The 13,496-nt window shown below is 60.0% G+C and overlaps 2 protein-coding genes and 1 long non-coding RNA gene across 3 annotated transcripts; 1 reads left to right on the forward strand and 2 right to left on the reverse strand.

The window, feature by feature from the left end:
• Positions 1–262: 262 nt before the first annotated feature.
• Positions 263–3,761, forward strand: NAA10 (N-alpha-acetyltransferase 10, NatA catalytic subunit). The gene is made up of 8 exons (XM_032207090.1): positions 263–345; positions 1,322–1,420; positions 1,532–1,590; positions 1,716–1,761; positions 2,950–3,065; positions 3,155–3,199; positions 3,312–3,396; positions 3,518–3,761. The coding sequence occupies exons 1-8, from the start codon at positions 325–327 to the stop codon at positions 3,746–3,748; spliced, it is 702 nt and encodes a 233-aa protein (XP_032062981.1). The 5' UTR covers positions 263–324; the 3' UTR covers positions 3,749–3,761.
• A 1,649-nt stretch (positions 3,762–5,410) lies between these two features.
• On the reverse strand, positions 5,411–10,106 carry LOC116501499 (putative testis-specific Y-encoded-like protein 3). Its single transcript, XM_032207092.1, has 8 exons — positions 9,998–10,106; positions 8,071–9,104; positions 7,237–7,314; positions 7,031–7,142; positions 6,805–6,950; positions 5,814–5,890; positions 5,640–5,713; positions 5,411–5,536 (listed from the first exon to the last, which is right to left on the reverse strand). The coding sequence occupies exons 1-8, from the start codon at positions 10,104–10,106 to the stop codon at positions 5,463–5,465; spliced, it is 1,704 nt and encodes a 567-aa protein (XP_032062983.1). The 3' UTR covers positions 5,411–5,462.
• Positions 10,107–11,248: 1,142 nt separating this feature from the next.
• On the reverse strand, positions 11,249–12,664 carry LOC116501498. Its single transcript, XR_004254449.1, has 3 exons — positions 12,641–12,664; positions 11,854–11,909; positions 11,249–11,735 (listed from the first exon to the last, which is right to left on the reverse strand). It is a non-coding gene; the product is annotated as an uncharacterized LOC116501498 (long non-coding RNA).
• Positions 12,665–13,496: the final 832 nt, after the last annotated feature.

Raw genomic sequence — 13,496 nt, forward strand, 5'->3', positions numbered from 1 at the left:
GATTGGTCGCCGGCGGGCACGCGGTGGGTGCGCCTCGCTCTTGCTTAGCCGGCCCCTGATTGGCTAACAGGAAAGCGGGGAGGGCGGGGTTAGTCTTCATCTCGCTCGCTGATTGGCTAGCGAGGCTGTCCGCACAGCGCGGGGCAGGAGGCGAGCCCAACCGCAATGCACAGCCGGGAGGGCGGGATTTAGCGAGGCTCTCCGAGCGCTGATTGGTCGCCGCGCGTTCTTCCGCCGGAAGCGGCGCCTGAGGCGAGGGAGAGGGAGAGCGGCGGCGGCGGCGGGGAGGGAGGCGGCGACGGAGCCGTCGGGGCGGCCGCGACCATGAACATCCGAAACGCGCGGGTGGGCGGCTGGGGAGGTTCGGGAGGGGTCGTTGGGCACCGGGGAGAACCGGGAGGGGGTCGCCGGGTACCGAGGAGAGGCCGGGTGGGAGGTGAGGGGGGAGCCGGGGGGGGTTAAAGGGGCCTGGAGGGGCCTAGGGGGGCGCTGAGGGGGGTTAAAGGGGCCTGGAGGGGCCTAGGGGGGCGCTGAGGGGGGATTTGGGGGTGCTAAGGGGGCATTTGGGGGCCTGGAGGGGGGTTTTGGGGACCTGGAAGGGGGTTCTGGGGCCTGGAGGGGAATTAGGGTGTTGGGAGGGCTCTGAGGGGGACATTGGGGTCCTAAGGGGGCACTGAGGGGGGTTTTGGGGTCATGGGAGGATAATATTGGGGTCCTAGAGGGGAATTAGGGTGTTGGAAGGGCTCTGAGGGGGACGTTGAGGTTCTGGAGGGGAACACTGGGGTCCTGAGGGGGCACTGAGGGGGGGTTTGGGGTCCTGGGAGGGGAATATTGGGGTCCTGGAGGGGAATTGGGGTGTTGGAAGGGCTCTGACGGGGATATTGGGGTCTTGGAGGGGGTTATTGGCGTCTTGGAAGGGCTCTGAGGGGGGTATTGGGGTCCTGGGAGGGTGCTGGGGGGGCTTTTGGGGTGCTGGGGGGGGGAATTTGAGTCTTGGGAGAGCTCTGAGGGGGACATTGGGGTCCTGGAGGGGGACATTTGGGTTTGGGGGGGGTATTGAGGGGGGATTTGGGGTCCATAGAGGGGAACTAAGGTCCTGGGAGGGCTCTAAGGGAGAGAATTGTGGTCCTGGGGGTGGATATTGGGGTCCTGGGGGTGCTCTGAGCATGGAATTGGGGTCTTGGAGCCGAATATTGAGGTCCTGAAAAGCAGTCGAGGACCTGAGTCACCCCCCAGCACCCCGTATCCACATGGGGCGGCTCCGGGGCCGTTTTGGGGTCCCCCTCACCCCTTTTTGGGGTTCGCCCTCCCCACCCCGCAGCCCGAGGACCTGATGAACATGCAGCACTGCAACCTCCTGTGCCTGCCCGAAAACTACCAGATGAAATATTATTTCTACCACGGCCTCTCCTGGCCCCAGGTACCCCCCCCCAGCACCCATGGGTGCTCCGGGGACACCCCCCAATTCCCCAAACCGACCCTAAACCCCGGGACTCGATCCTAAAACCCTTTTTCCCCCTTTTTTTTGCAGCTTTCCTACATCGCCGAGGATGAAAACGGGAAAATCGTCGGCTACGTCCTGGCCAAGATGTGAGTGCGGCTCGGGGGGGGCCCCGTCCCCCCCCACCGCCACTTTTTGGGGTGTCCTGATAAAAAAATAAGGGGTGCTGAGAGGTTTTAGGGTCCCCCCCGTGTCTCATCCCGTTGTGTTTTAGGGAGGAAGACCCCGATGATGTTCCCCACGGGCACATCACGTCCCTGGTAAGGGGGTTTTGGGGTCTTTTTTGGGGGGGGAAGAAGAAATATGGGGGAAAATTTGGGGTGTTGGGGGAAAAAAGGGGGGATGAGGGGTTTTTGGGGGCCGTGTAGGGGGTTTTGGGGCGATATGGGGGGGTTGGGAGGGATATTGTGATTTTTGGGGGGAATACAATGGGTTTTTTGGAGGTGTTGTGGGGTTTTGAGGGAATATAGCGGGTTTTTTTGAGGATGTTGTAGGGTTTTTGGGGGTGTAGTGTTTTTTGGAGGGCATATTGTGGGGTTTTTGGGGCTTTTTGGAGGTTTATAGGATAGTAGGAGGATATTTGGGGGTTTTGGGGAGAATATAGTGTGGTTTGGGGGGGGATATAGGGGTTTGGGGGAATATTGGGGGGGTTTTGGGGATACAGTGGCTTTTTTGGGGGTTATTTGGGGGTTTGGGGGGAATAGAGGGGTTCTTTGGGGGTTTTGGGGAACTCTTTTTGGGATTTTCGGGGTTTGGGAGGCTATAGTGTGGTTTTTTTTTTGATGTTATCGGGCTTTGGGGGGATATTGAGGGTTTTTTTTGGGGATACAGCGGCTTTTGGGGGGTTATTTTAGGGATATTACGGAGTTTTGGGGGACTGTAGTGGTTATTTTGGGGGATATTGTGGGGTTTTGGGGACTACAGTGTTTTTTGAGGGTTTTAGGGGGATACAGTGGCTTTTTTGGGGGATATTGCGGGGTTTTGGGGGGATAGAGTGGGGTTTTATGGGCTATTAGGGGTTTTGGGGGGATATAATGGGGTTTTATAGGCTATTAGGGGTTTTGTGGGGGAAGTTGTGGGGTTTTGGGGGAATATTGAGGTTTTTGGTGTATTGTGGGGATATTATGGTGTTTTGGGGGGGAATATAGTTGCTTGTTTGGGGGTTATTCTGGAGTTTTGGGGGGATATAGTTTTTTTGGGGGGAATAGTGGTTTTTTTGGGGGGTATAGTGTTTTTTTAGGGGGGATTTTGTGGGGTTTGGGGGGATTTTGTGGTGTTTTGGTGGCTCTTGTGGGGTTTTTGGGTGGCTCTTGTGAGCCTGTTCGCTCCCACCTCATTTGGTGGCCTTCCACTCGATTTCGGGGGCTCCTCCTGGCGGTGCCAAGCTGCGGGGGGGTCCCGAAAAGCTTTTGGGGTGCCCTAAACCCCTCATTCCCCCCCCCCCGCAGGCGGTGAAGCGCTCCCACCGGCGTTTGGGGCTGGCGCAGAAGCTGATGGACCAGGCGTCGCGGGCCATGATCGAGAACTTCAACGCCAAATACGTCTCCCTGCACGTGCGCAAGAGGTGGGGGCCCCCCCAAATCCCCTTTTACAATCCGGGGGGGGGCCCCTAAATCATATTTTTTCCCCCCATTTCTTTATTTTTTTTGGCAGCAACCGGGCGGCTCTGCACCTCTACTCCAACACCCTCAACTTCCAGTGAGTGCTGGTTTTAACTGGGGGGGTGGGATAAACAAACTGGGGGGGCTGAAAGTTGAGGGGGGGGCACGAGGAGCCCCAAAATAACCCCCCCTGTGCTGCCCCCCCCCAGGATCAGCGAGGTGGAACCCAAATATTACGCCGACGGCGAGGACGCCTACGCCATGAAGCGGGACCTCACCCAGATGGCAGACGAGGTTGGACCCCCCCCCTAATAAAAAACACCCCCAAATCCACTTGGGGGGGGGCACGCGGGGTCAATTTCTCCTTTTTTTCACTCGAAAAACCCTTTTTTCTTGTTTTTTCTCGTCCTCACAGCTGCGGAAACAAGTGGAGCAGAAAGAGCGGGGTCGCCCCGCAGCCCCCAGCCCCGGTGAGCCCCCCCGGGGGGGGGGGGAGGGCTGTGGAAGCGGGGGCCCCCCCGCCGCCCCCGGGGCGCCCCCCCCTGAGGACAGCGGGGCCGACAGCAAGGACGTGAGCGAGGTGAGCGAGGCCACCGAGAGCACCGATGTCAAGGACAGCTCCGAGGCCTCGGATTCCGCCTCGTAGGGGCCCCCCCCCCCAAAAAAAATATAAAAATTTGGGGTGAGGGGGGGCTACGGGGGACCCCAAGCCACCCCGTTTTTGTTGGGGTGGGGGGGAATAAAGCTCTCCCTTCTCTGCTTTTGTTTGTTGTGGAGTTTTGGGGGAGTTGGGGGGGGGGGGTTATTTGGGGGGTGTGGGGTTTGGGGGGTGTAGGGGGATTTTGGGGTGGGGGTTTGGGGGATTTAGGGGGAATTTGGGGTGGGTTTTTGGAGTTTAGGGGGACTTTAGGGTGCTTTGAGGAGGTTTAGAGGGAATTTGGGGTGGGTTTGGGGGCTTTAGGCGGAATTTGGGGTGCTTTGAGGAGGTTTAGAGGGAATTTGGGGTGGGTTTGGGAAGGTTTATGGGCTGTTTGGGGTGGGTTTGGGGGCTTTAGGCGGAATTTGGGGTGGGTTGGGGGATTTTAGGGTGCTTTGAGGAGGTTTAGAGGGAATTTGGGGTGGGTTTGGGGAGGTTTTAGGGGGGTTTGGGGGCAGCTTTGGGTGAGGTTGGGGCAATTGGAGGGGTTTAGGGGCATTGTAGGGGGGCTTTGGGGAAATTTGGGGATTTAGGGGGAATTAGGGGTGGGGTTTTGGAGTTTAGGGGGATTTTAGGGTGCTTTGAGGAGGTTTAGAGGGAATTTGGGGTGGGTTTGGGGAGGTTTTAGGGGTGTTTGGGGTTAGTTTTGGGTGAGGTTGGGGTAATTGGAGGGGTTTCAGGCCATTTTGGGGTGACTTTGGGGGAGATTGGGGGGCTTTGGGGTGACTGGGGGAAATTAGGGGGATTTTGGAGGGACATTAGGGCAATTTTGGGGTGTTTAGGGGCGTTTTGGCATGGCTGGAGGCTTTTATGGGGGATTTAGGGACACTTTGGGGTGACTTTGGGGGTTTTCAGGGCGTTTTGGGGTGACTTTGGAGGGTTTAGGTTGGCTTCAGGAGGTTTAGTGGAGCTTTGGGGTGTCTTGGGGTGGGTTTAGGGAGGTTTGGGGCGACTTTGGGGGGTTTAAGGGTGTTTGGGGGAGATTTGGGGGGATTTAGTGGGGTTTGGGGCAACTTTCGGGAGCCCACGTGGGACCAGGGCAGGGGGTGAGGGGGCGTGGCTTCGTGGCCACGCCCCCGCTCGCTGATTGGCCAGGAGGCGGGGCAAGGCTGCGGGCTGCACCGGGGCGAGGCCTCTATGCCATGGGGGCGTGGCTTGGCTCAACCCCGCTCGCTGATTGGCGGCGGCGCGCCCCGAAGGCGGTTGCTTTGGGCTGCCGGAAGCGGAAGTGGCTCATTTTTACTTCCGGCGGCCGTGCGGGGAGGAGCTGTACGCGGCCGCGGCAGGCTCCGGAGCTGGGCCTAGAGGTGGGGGGGGGATATGGGGGGGGGGGGACGCGGTACTGGGGGCAGAGGGACACCGTTTGTAAATCTTTTTTATTTATTATAGTATTTAAGATTTTTTTTTTTTAAAAAAAGGAATTTTTAAAAATTTTCGCTGCAAAATGTACAAAAATCGCTCAAGCCTCCCCAAAAATCTCTCTGCGGGGAGGGGGAAAATATTGCGGGGGGGGGTCTTCAGAGGCGGGGGGGGATACTGAGCCCCCCCCTCAGATTGGGGGGTTTGGGGGGGGGGTTCAAGGCTGCCAAACACCCTGAGATGTGTTTTTTTGGGGGGATTTTTACCCAAGATATTTTTTTGGGGGGGTTGGACCCCCCCAAATTCATCCTCTGTCCCCCTTGGGCTCCGTCCGTCTGTCCTGGGGCGCCTCAGCCACGACTTCTTCCACCCCACTGCCTGGAAAAGAGGGGGGGGGGCACCATCAGAAGCCCCCTTTTTTGGGTTGGGGGGGGCAGGAGGATTTGGGGTTGTTTTTTTTTTGGGGGGGGGGGTCTCTTACCATCCCCATCATCGAGGATCTCCTGCACGTCCTCGTCGTCGTCCACGATCACCACGCTGTCCTCCCCGCTCTCGCTGTGGGGTGTGGGGGGGGGCACGGTGTTGGGGTCCCGTCCCCCAGCACCCACCCCCTCCCCAAAAAAAAATCTGTTCACCCCCCCCCAAAAAGGCTGACCTTTCAGGGGGGGCCTCAGCGCCCTCATCCAGCAGGTAGAACGGCAGCGGGTTCGGCCACAGCTCCTCCTTGATGATCTGGGGGGGGAAATGGGGGGGTCAGGGGATGCTGGGAGGCACTGGGAAGGGTACTGGGGGCACTGGGAGGGGTACTGGGGGCACTGGGATGTCCTCAAAGGCATACTGGGAGGTGCTGGGGGACACTAGGAAGGGTTTAGATACCAAAAGGAGCCCAAATAGGGATTTGAGAGAGGACTGGGGAGCACTGGGATGTACTGGGAGGGGTACTGGGGGAACTGGGATATCCTCGAAGGTATACTGGGAGGTGCTGGGGGACACTAGGAAGGGTTTAGATACCAAAAGGAGCCCAAATAGGGATTTGAGAGAGGACTGGGGAGCACTGGGATGTACTGGGAGGGTACTGGGAACACTGGGATGGGTACTGGGGGCACTGGGATGTCCTCAAAGGGCTACTGGGGGGTGCTGGGGCAGGGTTTAGGTACAGGAAGGAGCCCATACATGGGTTTGAGAGCACTGGGACATACTGGGATGTTCTGGGAGGGTACTGGGAGCACTGGGATGAGTTAGAACTGGTACTGGGATGGAGCGAGGAGAGTACTGGGAGTACTGGGATAGCTTTGAAGGAGTTGTGGAGTACGGGGAGGGTGCTGGGAGAAGCCCTGAGCCCTGTTCCAAAGGGTACCGGGGACCACTGGGAGATACTGGGATGTCCTGGGAAGCACAGAGAAGTGCTGGGAGTGTACTGGGAGCACTGGGGTGGTGATGGAGGGGCTACTGGGAGGTACTGGGAGGTGCTGGGGGGCACTGGGAGGTGCTGGGGGGCACTGGGAGCGGCAAGGGGAGCACTGGGAAGAGCACTGGGAGAACTGGGTTGTGCTTGAAGTTGTACTGGCTATACTGGGATGTGCTTGGGGGTGTACTGGCTATACTGGGAGCATACTGGGAGGTACTGGGAGCGTACTGGGGCTCACCTCGGCCACTCGATCCCCCGCGGGGAAGCTGTGATCCCCGAACCAGGCGAAGAAGCTGCGGGGAGGGGGGCGACCCTTGTGGGGCCGGCCCCGGGGGTCCTGCCCCTGCCACCACCGGATTGGGGTCGAGTGGGACACCAGGTGACCTGCGGGGGGGGGGGGGGGGGTCACTAAAACAACCCCCCCCGAGCCCAAAAACCGAGTTTTTTACCCCAAGCTCACCCACCGGAGGGGCCGCGCACGAATTCCTTGGCCACGACGTGGTTTTGGAAGTAGGGGTTGACGGAGAAAAAGAACCGGATCCTGCAGCCGGGCCGGGTGGGGCCGAATTCTTCCACCTGCAAGACCCCCCAGAGCATCATCCCAAGCTGGGGGGGGTCCAAATTTATTTTGGGGGGGTCCCCAAATCCTAAAATCCCCCCCCCCAGGTACCTGCAGGCCGGTCATGTAGCTCAGCGCGTCCTCGTCGCGGTCGCTGATCATGGCCGAGAGCTGGGGGTGGTTGAGGAACTGGGAGAGGAGGGGGGGGCGTTAAGGGAAGCAGGAGGGCGAGGTTTTTAACCAAAATAACAGCCCCCCACCCCCCAAAAAAATATATATATAAAATAATATAAAATATATAAAAATATATAAAGATAAAATAGAAATATATATTAAATATAATAGATATTATAATAATATATAATACAAAATATATAAAAATATATAAAAATAATATATGAATTATATAAAAATATTAAAAATAAAAAAAAATAAAAAATAAAAAAAATATAAAATATATAAATATAAAATATAAATATATATTAAATATATTATAATAATATATAATATAAAATATATAAAAATATAAAAACATATAAAAATAATATATAAATTATACAAAATAATATAAAAATATAAAAAATATATAAATATAAAATATAAACATATATTAAATATAATATAATAATATATAATATAAAATATATAAAAATATAAATATATATAAAAATAATATAAAAATTATATAAAATAATATAAAATATATAAATATAAAAATATAAAAATATAAAATATAAATATATATTAAATATAATATAATAATATATAATATAAAATATATAAAAATATATAAAAATAATGTATAAATTATATAAAAATATAAAAATTAAAAATATAAAAGTATAAAAATATATAAAAATATATAAAAATATAAAAAATAAATATAAAAATATATAAAAATATATAAAAAAATATAGAATATAGAAATAATAAATAAAAGGATACGGCGGTGACCCAGAAGCCCGGGATGTGCTGGATGAGGTGGTTGCGGCGCTGCAGGTGGGGCCGGCGGCGCAGCCCGAATTTGGCGCGGAGGCGGCGGAAGGCGCGCGCCGCCTCCTCCTCCACGGCCTCCAGCTCCAGCTGCACGGCCTCCAGCGCCGCCAGGTAGCGGCCGGGCCCTTCGTCCCCCTCCTCTTCCTCGTCTTCCTCCTCCTCCTCCTCCTCGCCCAGCGAGATGACGGCACAATCCTCCGGGTTTGGCCTCTTCTTCTGGCCCTTGGCCTCGCCGTTCCGCTCCGGGCAGGCGGGGGTGGCGGTTTCCAGGCCTCCCGTAGGGGTGGTGGCGGTTTCCAGGCCTCCCGTAGGGGTGGTGGCGGTTTCCAGGCTGCCCTCAGGCTCCGGGGTGGGCTCCAGGCCTCCGTTCTCGCTCCTGGCGGGGGTCTCTAGCCTCCCTTTGGGCTCCGGCCTCCCTTTGCCACTCATGCTTTGCTCTGAGCCACTGCCATTGGTGGTTTCCAGGCCCCCCTTGGCCTCCGGCCTCCTTTTCCCACTCGTGCTTTGCTCTGAGCCGCTGCCATTGGTGGTTTCCAGGCCCCCCTTGGCCTCCGGCCTCCTTTTCCCACTCGTGCTTTGCTCTGAGCCGCTGCCATTGGTGGTTTCCAGGCCCCCCTTGGCCTCCGGCCTCCTTTTCCCACTCATGCTCTGCTCTGAGCAGCTGCCAGCGGCGGTCTCCAGGCCCCCCTTGGGCCTCAGCCTCCTTTTCCTATTCGTGCTTTGCTCCAAGCAGCTGCTGGTGGTGGTTTCCAGGCCCCCCTTAGCCTCCGGCCTCCCTTTCCCCCTCGGGCTTTGCTCCGAGCAGCTGCTGATGGCGGTCTCCAGGCCCCCCTTGGGCTCCAGCCTCCTCTTCCTGTTTGCGCTTTGCTCCCCGCATCTCCCAGTGGCGGTCTCCAGCCCCCCCTGACACCTACCACCGGCCTCCAGCCCCAATTTTCCCCTCTCCGGGCTCCCATCCGGCGTGCTGGCGCTCTCTGGGTTCCCTAGGATGGGACAAATGGCAGTTTCAAGGACCCCACGGAACCCCGATGCTGGTTTCCAGGCCCCCCATGTTACTGCTTTCCTCCTTGGCTGTTCCCAGACCCCCACACACACAGTCCTTTGGTGGTTTCTAGACTCCCCCCAGCAGTACCCTGCCCCCCGCCATTCATCCCAGGGCTGTTTCCAGGCTCCCCAGTTAATCCTGTGGTGGTTTCCAGCACCCCCATTCATCCTGTGGCTGTTTCTAAGCCTCCCCCCATTCATCCCAGGGCAGTTTCCAGTCCCCCAGTCCCACCATAGCAGTTTCCAGAACCCCCCTAGTCCCCCTATGGTGGTTTCCAGCCCCCCCCTTCCCCACCTCGTCCATCACTTGGCAGTTTCCAGGCCCCCCATTCATTCCCTGGTGGTTTCCAGGCCTCCCATTCATCCCATGCTGATTTCCAGGCCCCCCAGTCCCCCCATGGCGGTTTCCAGCCCCCCCCCCCCCCAGTCCCCCTATGGTGGTTTCCAGACCCCCCATTCATTCCCTGGCGATTCCCAGCCCCCCCAACCCCCCCGTGGCAGTTTCTAGGCCCCCCCGTTCTCCTATGGCAGTTTCCAGCCCCCCCCCAGTCCCCCTGTGGTGGTTTTCAGTCCGCCCCATTCATCCCCTGGCGGTTTCCAGGCCCCCCCGTTCATCCCCTGGCGGTTTCCAGGCCTCCCCATTCATCCCCCAGCAGCTCCCATTCATCCCATGGCGGTCTCCAGGCCCCCCACACCCCCCTCACGGCAGTTTCCAGGCTCCCCCACATCCCCCCTCAGCAGTTTCCAGGCCTCCCCCCCCCAGCGGTTTCCAGACCCTCCCCCCAACCCGCCTCAGGGCGCATGCGCGCCGGCCCCTCTCACCGCGGCCTACCGGCGGGGGGTGACGCCTCCAGGCCCGGCCCGGCGGGCGGATCCAAGCGGCGGAGCTTGGCGGGGGGAGACGACGGCGGCGGGGGCCGCTCCCCCCCGGCCCCGCTCATGGCGGCGGGGGCGGGGGCGGCTCCAGGGCCGGGCGGGCTCCGGCGAGCCGGGAGAGCGCCCTCACCGCCCCCGCCCTGCGCGGCTACTTCCGCCCGCGAGGGGGCGTGGCCTCGCCGCGTCACGTGCCCCCCTTTGGCGGGCTCAGGGGAGAGGCGGGGGCTCGTTGCGCATGCGCGGTGCGGGCTCCGGGCACGTGCGGCCGGCGCGAGGGCGGCGCGGTGACGTGAGCACGTCAGTGGCGGCCGAGCCGCCGGAGGGGGTGGACGTGCGGTCGCGCTCTCCCTGGAGCTAGGCCTCAAGTACCGGGGGGGGGTGTGTGTAAAAGGCCGGACCCCCCCCCAAAAAAAAAAATCAAACCCAGGGGACCCCCCCTGTGTGTTGCGGGGCCCCCCGTTGGGCTGCATCGCGGTGAGTTGAAGCGGCCGCAAGCGCCCGCCCCCCCCCCCCACCGCCTCAGTCTGTGCACCCCCCCCATTGCCCCCCCCATTTCACACACAGGCCTGGCCCCCCCCTTATATTTATGTCCCCCCCCCCCTTATTTTCCCTCAAGCATCTGAGGACCCCCCCCAAGTTCCCCTCCAAGCCTCTGAGGCCCCCCAATTTGCCCCCCCCACCCCCCCATTTCCCCCCCCAGGTGCCCCCCCCCCGACCCGCAGAGCCCCCCCCCTTAACACAACCCCGATTTTCAGCCCCCCCCCGCGTTATAAATCCGCCCCCCCCCCCCGGTGTTTGTCAGCCCGTGACCTTTGCAGGGACCTTCCCCGGGGCAGGAAGCGGCTGCGACAGAGAAACGGGGAGGGGGGGGGGCTGAAAATGGGGTGGGGGGAGCCCAGCCATCACCCCCCCCCCCCAAAAAAAAATAATTTAACCCCCCCCCCCTCTAAATCCCACAAGGAATCAGGGCAAGCGCGTTTCCAGGGCTGTATCTACACCAGGCCACGAAATGGAGGCGGGGGGGGGGGCACAAAATTATCGAGCCCCCCCCCCAAATGTGATGATTTTTTTTGGGGGGGGGGCCCATGTCTTAATTGGGGGGGGGGGCGTCCACAAGGCAGGGGGGGGTGATGAGAAATTGGGGTTCATGCGGTGATGCTGGGGGTGCCCCATGCTGCCCCCCCCCCACACTTAATGACCCTTTTTTTTTTTTTTAAGGGGGGGGGGGCCCATTTTATGTGCCCCCCCCCCACGCCCCTCACGTCAACCAGGCCAAGGCCAAGTAGATCCCCAAGGCCAAAGCCGCCGTGGGCCCCCCCCCGTCGCCGCACGCCACCGGCACCAACACGGCCAAGGCCAAAACCACCCCGCAGCGCCTCAGTGCCCCCCCCAGTGCCCCCCCCCGGCCGGGGGGGGGCCTCGCAGGGACCACCAAAGCCCCCACCAACGGCCCCCCCCTGCCCCGTAACACGGGGGGGCTGCGGCGGCCCCCGAACCCCCCCTCGTAACGCCGCGCCATCTCGGCCGCCAGCGAGGTGTTGGGGCCCCTTTCGGGCGCGGGGGGGGGCAAATTTTCGGGGGGGGGCCCCAGGGTGTCGTTTCCTGGCCCCCCCCCCCCCCCCGCCACGAAGGCGCCGGAGGTGGGAGAGGTAAAGCTGCTCCAGCTCCCGGGCCACCGCCTCCTCCTCGGCACCCTGTTAAAAAGGGGGGGGGCAAAAAAAATTTTTTGGGGTGGGGGGGGGGCCCAAAAGGGTCAGGGGGGGGTTAAAAAGTTGGGGGGGGGGGTTGGTTTTGGAAGGGGGGGGCGCTCACCTGTGGCTGGTCAGCTTCCGAGGGGGGTGGTAGCGGCGGAGGGTCGGGGGTAGGGTCTGGGGGGGGAAAAAAGAGGGGGGGGGCAAAATGGGGGGGTTAAACCCCAAAATGGGGGGGTTAAACACCAAATTGGGGGGGTCAGAACCCCAAAATGGGGGGGTGAAAACCCCAAAATGGGGGGGTTAAACCCAAAAATGGGGGGATTAAACCCCGAATTGGGGGGGTCAAAACCCCAAATTGGGGGGTCCAAGCCACAAAATGGGGGGGTCAAAACCCCAAATTGGGGGTCAGACCCCCATAATGGGGGGGTAAAACCCAAATTGGGGGGGGTTAAACCTCAAATTGGGGGGGTCCGACCCCCAAAATGGGGGGGTCAAAATGCCGAAATGGGGGGGTCGGAAACCCAAATTGGGGGGGGTCAGACCCTCAAAATGGGGGGGTTAAAGCCAAAATGGGGGGGTCCAAGCCCCAAAATGGGGGGGGTGAAATCCCAAAATGGGGGGATCAGACCCCCAAATTGGGGGGGTTAAGCCCCAAATTGGGGGGGTCAAAACCCCAAAATGGGGGGGTTGAAACCCCAAATTGGGGGGGTCAAAACCCTAAAATGGGGGAGTGAAAACCCCAAATTGGGGGTCAGACCCCCATAATGGGGGGGGGGTAAAACCCAAATTGGGGGGGGTTAAACCCCAAATTGGGGGGGTCGAAACCCCAAATTGGGGGGGGGTCCAACCCCTAAAATGGGGGGGTCGACCCCCAAAATGATTCGGGGGGGGGGGGCACTACTTACCCACGCTGCAGCAGGGGGGTGGGGGCTGCTCCTCCTCTGCCTCCTGCGGCCTATTTATTTTTTTTGGGGGGGGGGGGGACACAAAAAGGGGGAGGGGGGGGTCACTGCACATCACCGCAGTGCCCCCCCCACCCCTTAAACCCCCCCCCATTAAATTTTGGGGGGGGGGGCTCTTACCTTCCTGGCCCCAGCCTCATCCAGCTCCCTGGGTGCTGCCCCCCCCGCGGGCCCCCCCCCAGCCCTGCCCCCCCTTGACCCCCCCCCGCTTCCAGCACCCCGGGGGGGGCCCCCCCAACCCCCCCGCCCCCCCCACCCCCCCGGGGGGGCCAGGGCTGATACTGGCGGAGGTGGGCGAGGGGCAACCCCAGGGCGTCAGCGAACAGCACCCGGCGGGACCCCCCCGGGGGGGGCACGGGGGGCTCGGGCCCCCCCCCCGAGACCCAAAGACCCCCCCCCGGCACCCAAGGCCCCCCCCCCGGCACCCAGGGCCCCCCCCCCGTGAGCCAAGCCCCCCCCCAGGGCCCCAGGCTTGGGGGGGGGGCTCAGGTTCGGGGGGGTGCCAAGCCCCCGGGGGGGGGGCGGGGGGGGGGGGGGGGGGGGGGGGGGGGGGGTGGGGGGGGGGGGGGGGGGGGCGTTTGGGAGGGGCCCCCCCGGCGCGGGGCATGCCGGGAGTCCGGCCAAGGGGAGGGGGGGGGGGGAGCCGGGGCGGAGGCGGGCGGCCGGGCCATGGCGGGAGGGGGCGGGGCTTGGGGAGGAGGGGGGCGGGGTTTGGGGGAGGAGGGGGCGGGGCTTGAGGGGTAGCGCGGCGCAGGCGGCGGGGGCGGGGTGGGGGTGGAGGGGGCGGGGTTTGGGGAGG

This window comes from Aythya fuligula, unplaced genomic scaffold, assembly GCF_009819795.1.
Source record: "Aythya fuligula isolate bAytFul2 unplaced genomic scaffold, bAytFul2.pri scaffold_110_arrow_ctg1, whole genome shotgun sequence".
Lineage (NCBI taxonomy): Eukaryota > Metazoa > Chordata > Aves > Anseriformes > Anatidae > Aythya > Aythya fuligula.